Genomic DNA, 7,423 nt, shown 5'->3' with positions numbered 1-7,423 from the left:
AAAAAAAAAAAAACTTAGATACTATACAAAAGAGTGCAACAAATTTAACAATTTAAACATTGCAAGAGTAAACATTGCAAATTTTGCAGAGTAGTTCACAGTAGAGAGAAGTTGTGAGGATTATTGCACATTTCATCACAGTGAATTGTTTGTGTTTAATTATGCTTTGGCCCTCAGTCTGACTGTGGCAGGGAAGAAACAGTTTTTAATGTGCAGTGACACTGGCTGCTCTGCTGTGTGTTTTTAATGTTTTGTGCACACAGCACACAGCACACAGTCAGACTGTATTGTATTGAAAGATCCATGTTCGCATTTCAACCATCCTTCCATCTCATCCTCCATGCGTCCATCCTGCAGCTGGTGCCGAGCGGCCCTCTTCCCTTTCCTCTCCTCCCCGCCGAGAGCGCTCTGCCACTGTGTGGAGGGGTGGGCTCGCTGATGGACAGAGGTAAGAACACACCCGGCAGGGATTCCCCTGCAAAGCAGCAGGGTTCGGGCATGTCTCACAGTCTCTCACAGTGAGCCTGTTATGATTAGCAAAGGCATTCATTCCACTTTATTACACCTCTGTTGAAAAGAAAAAGATAAAATGCAAATACAAAGTGGCACAAAACATATATCCATAAATGCTTTCATCTGTCCATGCATGTTACTACATAAATAGAAACCAGCAAACACCCATTAATGGAAACAAATAGTTTCCTAAAGTGCTTTGTAATTTCCTGAAACAACTGAGCTCTGTAGTTTTTTAGTAAAGGCTACTCAAACAGGAATACATTGTACATTAGTTAGGGACTATTTTCAGCCGCCGATTGATACACATTTGGTGTTCTTCACAGCAGAAGGACATATTTAGGTTCCGGGTAACGGAGCGATGTGTGGCTCATGGATGTGTTTTTATTAGTTTTTGCACAACAGTGAATGGCACAGAGGAAGGAGATCTAAAACCAAAACTTTTTAGGAGCAATCCATCGTTGGATCCTTTAGGCCCCTTGATTTGGTATTCAGTAAAGTGACTGCAGTATAAGCTGGATGTCAGATTGCTTTTCATAGTTTTGCGTTTAAAATATATCACTTTTCCATTCTCCTCATACTCCTCAGTTTGACATCACTTGACTCCTAACTTAAACGCTTGCACGCTGCTGAAGTTTCTTTTAGTTCAAGTCACAAGAAAATTGCCTTTTTACTGTGTTTCACTTTTTTCTATTTCATCGTGAAACAAGATGTGTGTTGTGGGAAAAAAAGCACGGATGCAGTTTAATCCTGACCTTGAAGACACTTTTTGGTGGTTTTCAAAAGGAATAAAATCAGTGTTATTATTTTAGAGTCAACACCCAAAAAATGTTCCACCACCACCTTGAAAATTGTAATACCGCAGGTTGTTTTTTTTAGTATTTATTGGGTTATTGGTTGGAACTGTGGTGGTATCTACCCATCCTTCTTCATCACCATCATCCTCTTCCCCGGCCAGTACACCTCCTGCACAACTGCAGCTAACATTCATGGAAGACCCAGACTCCAATTCAGCAAGCAAAGGTTTAAATGCAGCAGTGGTGGAAGACGTATTTAGATCCTTTACCTAAGTAAAAGTACTAATACCACACTGTAAAACAACTCTGTAAAAGTAAAAGTCCTGCTTTGAAAATGGTACTTAAGTAAAAGTATGTAAGTATCATCAGGAAAATGTACAGAAACAGCTTACATTTTAGAAACTGGGAACAATCCAGACAGTTCTATCAACTATCATTTCAGCTGGACTCGTGTTCTGTGTGCAAAAATCTTAAAGATGTCAGATGAATGCAGTGGAGTAAAAAGTAAAATATCTCTCTCCTACTTGAGAAAAGACTCAAGTACCTCGACATTTTTACTCAAAGTTGCCTTGCCACACAAAATCGTTTTTACTTGCATTTTTAAAACATGTTAGGTCCATGTGTGTTTGTGTTATGTCGTGATTGTGAAAATGAACTGCTACCTCCTCTGTCAGCTCTAACCACTGGAAAGAAATAAGAGGAGAAATCTGGCCAGTTACAACAGCTGGTCAGTCTGACGTCATGTTGCCTGAGCTCATTACTATTCATGAGCTCGCACAGTTGCGCTGGGTAAAGGATGCTGATACCCAGGTGGTTCTCATTGGCTATCTGTTAGCTAATCAGAGACAAGCAGCTTAGCTCATTGAATATTAATGAGAACTAGCACAAATCGAGTCTTATTGCAAGCGTTCTATACCACGCTGAATGGCTTGAAACAAGGTAACCAATATACACAACTGTTTGTTAAAATAGGGCTTGTTTTAGTCCGGTGCAACAACGGCAGCGCCACCGCTGTAGCTTAGCGTAGTGAATGGAAACCTATGTTGCCGGTTAGCATGTTGTGGTTAAAAGTGAGCTAACAAAAAAAAAACACCTGCCAGTGTTGCACCAGACTAAAACAATGCATGCGCTGAGGCAAAAAATGTGTTGGCCCATGTATCTATAGCTAGGGGAGACCGTGATACGCCGTTTTTCAACAAATTGTGGAGTATTCCTTTAAGTACTGTGGCCTACTTGGGTATATTACGCTTACTTAGTTACATTCCACCAGTGAAACGCAGTCAGTGTATAAAAGACATAATGGAAGACGACTTGGAATGGTTTTGACTAATACATAAAATACCATCCAGATTCACAATTTAAAAAAAACTCAGTATTACAGTACATATTACATACTACATATACAATGCAAGCTTGCCAACCAGATCCCAACCACACAACAGAGAAAATATTTACCAGGAGAAACACATCTCACAAGTGCCTTCACAATGAACAAATGCCTTTTACTGTGAATGACTTGATTTAAGGCCCATTCAATGCTTCACGTTCCTTCTGGAAAAGGGTTTACATATGTATGAAAATTAAGAAAATGAATATGTATCTGAGCTCTGTTGTCTTTTACACACATGAAACTCATGAAGACAATTTTGTTTGCACTTTGCAATTACTGTGACTCTCTTTCTGTTCCTTAACAGCAGTCCAGTCTGTGCCTCATCCCTTCCTGCTCCCGTGCTGCCTCCCCAAGTCCATCCCGTCCCCGAGGGGGGCTCTCCACGGCCATTTTCCCTACATTTCCGCCCCTGTACGTCCGGGGGCTGACATGAGGGAGGCAGGCCTCCCACCGTTCCCCTCGGCCCTCCATGTGAGTGCCGATGGCTGGGCGAACAAGAGCCCTGCAGGGTGGGATTTGACCCACATCAGTCGAAGCCTGTTTAGTGGAGTGAAGCAGACTGAAATTCAAGGAGAGGAGAGAAGAGCAGGGAATGACGCACAGATGGGGGAAAGAGAGTGACGAAGAGGAACAATGTACAACAGATGGACTACTTTGCCTCCTCAAATCTCTCAAATGCTGCTTTTTTTTAAAGTCATTGTACAGTAGTTTATTATTCACTTTATTTATTAAGTTGGACCATGGTGTGTGTGAATTTGTCTGTGTTTGTGTGTGTGTGTGTGTGTGTGTGTGTGTGTGTGTGTGTGTGTGTGTGTGTGTGTGAGTGTGCGTACATGTGTTTGATAGAAATACTGAGGAAGCGACTTTTCTTCTGTCAGCACTTCATGGCACAGTAGGGGAATTGCACTTGTTAACAATTAACAACATGGTACTTGCATTTGAGTAAATAAAGCATTGCACCCAACTTACATTATTTAGCTGTTTGTCATGCATTCTCCCTCCTTCTTCATTACCAGAGCTGCATGAATGATGCATATGAACAGACACTAAAATGTTCATGTAAGGAGCCCAGGGTTCTCCTCAGTGTACTGCAAGCCTAATGGCCCACCAGGCCTAAGCCACTGGGATTTCTTTTTTAAATATAGAATCTGTGTTTAGCTTTTTTAATTGTTCAATTTTGCGATTCCATCAATTATTCTGTTATCGCAGGAGCTAGTGGGCTCTCCATTAATGCTGCCATCAGTCTGTGACTGGTCCCTGCTGGGCCCTCGTCAAAAAAAGACACTTGTCACCGGGCAAAAACCCTTTTCTGGGGGAAACCATAGACCGTCCATGGGGGAAACCCTGGAGCCTTCACGTCTTCTTTGCAGCCTCAGCATCAGGACCAGGCGCTGATGTCTGCAGTTTGCACCCCGACACAGCAGGGGGCAGTAGCATGTTGGGCATCCAACAAACTCTTCACAACACAGCTTTTCCCGGGAAAGTGTCAGAGCAGAGATGTGTGTAAAAAATGAGATGTATCACTCTGGTAAGGCAGCCCAATTCTAAATCAGTTTACTGGTAAAACAGGTTAACTGTTTTTTTTTTTTTAAATAAACATTTTCATGTTCTTACAATGTTTTATGTTTCTGTAATTTAGGTTATATCAGGTTAGAATTTTATGTGATTATTGAATTGCATCTAACTAGACGCATAGAATAATTTATGCTGTTTTTTTTTGTTTACCCCATTCTGTGTTCAATGTTTTATCTTTAAATATCGCAACACCCAAACATAATGAACTTCCTTATCATTTACATAAATAAATTACAATCTTCCATTGTACGTATCACTGTTTCAGTGTTCACCAGGACTTACATGTTTACTTTTTTCCTATTTACACGGTGCCAAGTCTAGCAAGACTAGACCAAAATCCCAAATGACTAAATTTGCAGAACAGAACACGGCTCAGATTTTAGCCAAGGAGTGACCCTGCTTCTCTTTTTGACGATCTTCGGCTGGGATGTCACTTTGGCGCCGAATATTGGTCATTCTGCAGCGCGGGAGTTGGTTGGAGTGTTTGTATGCGGATGTTGGACCCTGTGCTGTAACTTAACCATTACCTTGTCTTTATCTAGTATTTATCATTGGAAGGACGAATTTGAAGACAACATGCAGCGGAGCATCGCGTAAGTACGACGTTGATAACTAGGAATGGTTTCTATTTAGCCTGCTATTGGTAATTTACCGGTTTATAAAGGATCTTTGGCTTTGTGACTGCTTGAATCTGTATTACAGTGGAACGTTAACTAACTAAATCTAGCTAGCTAGTTAAGTGTATTGTGAGTTGTGTTTAGAGTTCTAAAAATGCCTTAGTCTCCAACGTCTGCTGGGGTAAGGGATTCACGTTTTGCTTCAACAGTGGAGACATTTCTCAATCTGCATACGTGCTATTTTAAAACGCTAGAGTCCTAACTGTTGTCATAAAACGTAGTTAACGTTACCCTGTTTGATAGCTAGCTAACGTTAACGCTGAACCTTAACCGTTAGCTTAGTTGTTTTGACCCAACGGAAGAAAAGGTTTAAGCAGAAAAAAACGGCACAGTGACGTTAGCTAAAGGCTCGCTAACTTTTGTCTGCTAAATTAGCAGATGACGTAGAAAACGTAATTCTGACCGTTGAGCTAACTTACCAGCCCACTAACCTAAAGTTACTCACATCAGCTTTCATCGGCAAAATATACTGTTTTAATGACTGTTATTTTTTTTTTTTTAATAATACACTGATGATTAGCATGCTAACGCTATTAACGTAAACTGTTCTCTTCCTCCTCCATCAGATCCTTCTTTCAGCCCAAGAGCAAGGACAGTAAGGACGTTCAGAAGAAGTCCACAGATAAACCAGTAAAAAAGTAAAAGCTTTTTTTCTTCAATCACACAGAATAGGAGGTTGTTAAAGGGTTAAATGGTGATTATGGGATTGTTATGTATGGATTGGGGCTCTGTGGGTTCAGGGTTGCCATAGGTGCACGTGGGCACGCATAGATAGACCTCAAAATCTGATTGACATTATCAGAGAGGATTTAGAACCATTGATGTTTATTAATAACTGAGACACCCCCACGGACCACAGATTACGAGCAATTCTTTTGCCCCATAGTCACCTAAGTAAATATTGGACCCCCTTTTTTTTTGTACATATCTCCCAAACATCTTCTTTTTTTTTTTCCAGAAGGACAGATAGGAGAAAATGAACTTTGTTCCAGACCTGTTTCTGTCTCTTCAGCAAACTCTTGCGAGATCTGGACACATGTCTTAATAAACATAAACTAAGGTTCACAAACACAGGTGGAAAAAAAAGTGTCCTGCTAAGTATGGCTTCAAGTTTAAATGCGTATATTTAATGTTGACAAAAGAAAATATGATTAAATGATGCAAATACAACTTTTCATCTATCTGCACAGTGTTCAATACACTTACAAGTGAGGCAACGCCCGCACATAAGCCAGGGAGTGTAGGCTATGTACCATTTCATACCAATAATGCGGGTTAAGTTATAGAGAGTCTTGACAAACTGTAAATAAAATATAACAAGGTGAGACAACAGTCTGCTCTGAACACTTAAAGTGCTCATATTATGCTTTTTTGCTTTTCCCCTTTCCTTTGTGTTAAACAGTGGCTTGAGAAAGTTTACACCCATGTGAAATTTGATTAAAAAGAAGAATAAAAAACATCTTTTGGACATTGACCCTAATGCCTTAATTAAAAGAATTTAGGAAAATCCAACCTTTTAAGGACACCACTTTTCTTTGTGGATGAAAAATCTATTGTAAATAAATAAATGTTCTTCCTTAAAATACGGGGGACATATGTATACACACCCCTATGTTAAATTCCCATAAAGGCAGGCACATTTGTATTTTTAAAGGCCAGTTATTACATGGATCCAGGATACTATGCATCCTGACAAAGTTTCTTTGACCTTTGGAATCAAACTAACCCCACATCATCACATACAAACCTCAGTAGACAACATTTTTTGTTAAAACTTGTGTGACAACTACTGTATATGTCAAACTCTAACAAACTCAGATTTATATGTATGCTTTTTTTAAATCATGCATGGAAATGTACTTAAAAAAATTGAAGCATTGATAATGTGTTTAGAATTGAATTGTTGGCCTCTGAATCAGAATGGAATTGTGAGGTGCTCAGAGATTCCCACCAAGTGCAAGTTTATTGATACTTTGCTTGAAAAAAACAGAATTTAGAGCTTGGTTAAAACAATTTCTATTGTTTATATAGGTCCAACATTTCATTCTTAAAAGTCTTCAGAAGGGCTTTTAAAGTGGACTTGGTAAATCCCTGCTATTTTTCTTTACTTTACCTTGCCATTCACCAATGATTTGATTCTAACCGATTATCGATGCATTATTAACTTATCAGAATCTAGCATCATCATTTTTTTCCCCCCACACTTATGGATCGAGTGGCCCATGGTGTCGGTGGGGTTATGGTATGGGCAGGCATATGTTATGGACAACGGACACAAGTGAATTTTATTGATCCCAACCGGTCGTCAGACACCGCCTCCCAAGAGCCTGGGTCTGACCGAGGTTTCTGCCTAAAAGGAAGTTTTTCCTCGCCACTGTCGCACTGTTGCTTGCTCTGGAGGAAACTACTGGAACTGTTGGGTCCTTGTGGATTCTGGAGTGTGGTCTAGACCTGCTCTATCTGTAAAGTGT

At 40.1% G+C, this 7,423-nt stretch overlaps 2 protein-coding genes across 3 annotated transcripts in view; both read left to right on the top strand.

Moving 5' to 3' along the window:
* LOC116699829 (ETS domain-containing transcription factor ERF) overlaps positions 1-3,476 on the top strand; it is a gene marked incomplete in the record, with an annotated part of 7,082 nt that extends 3,606 nt beyond the window's left edge. The window contains 2 exon segments of the mRNA XM_032532619.1: positions 358-448; positions 3,005-3,476. Of these exon segments, the coding sequence (XP_032388510.1) occupies positions 358-448; positions 3,005-3,321 (408 nt within the window).
* A 1,123-nt stretch (positions 3,477-4,599) lies between these two features.
* Positions 4,600-7,423, top strand: part of lig1 (ligase I, DNA, ATP-dependent) — a 73,090-nt gene continuing 70,266 nt past the window's right edge. For both annotated transcript variants that reach the window (XM_032532425.1, XM_032532424.1), the window contains exons 1-2: positions 4,600-4,868; positions 5,519-5,590. In XM_032532425.1, coding sequence (XP_032388316.1) covers positions 4,852-4,868; positions 5,519-5,590 — 89 coding nt within the window. In that variant the 5' untranslated portion in view covers positions 4,600-4,851. The remainder of the gene's footprint in view (positions 4,869-5,518; positions 5,591-7,423) is intronic.

This window comes from Etheostoma spectabile, chromosome 12 (genome assembly GCF_008692095.1).
Source record: "Etheostoma spectabile isolate EspeVRDwgs_2016 chromosome 12, UIUC_Espe_1.0, whole genome shotgun sequence".
Lineage (NCBI taxonomy): Eukaryota > Metazoa > Chordata > Actinopteri > Perciformes > Percidae > Etheostoma > Etheostoma spectabile.
Note: the sequence above shows the minus strand (reverse complement) of the source record. Positions and strands in the feature narration are given on the sequence as shown.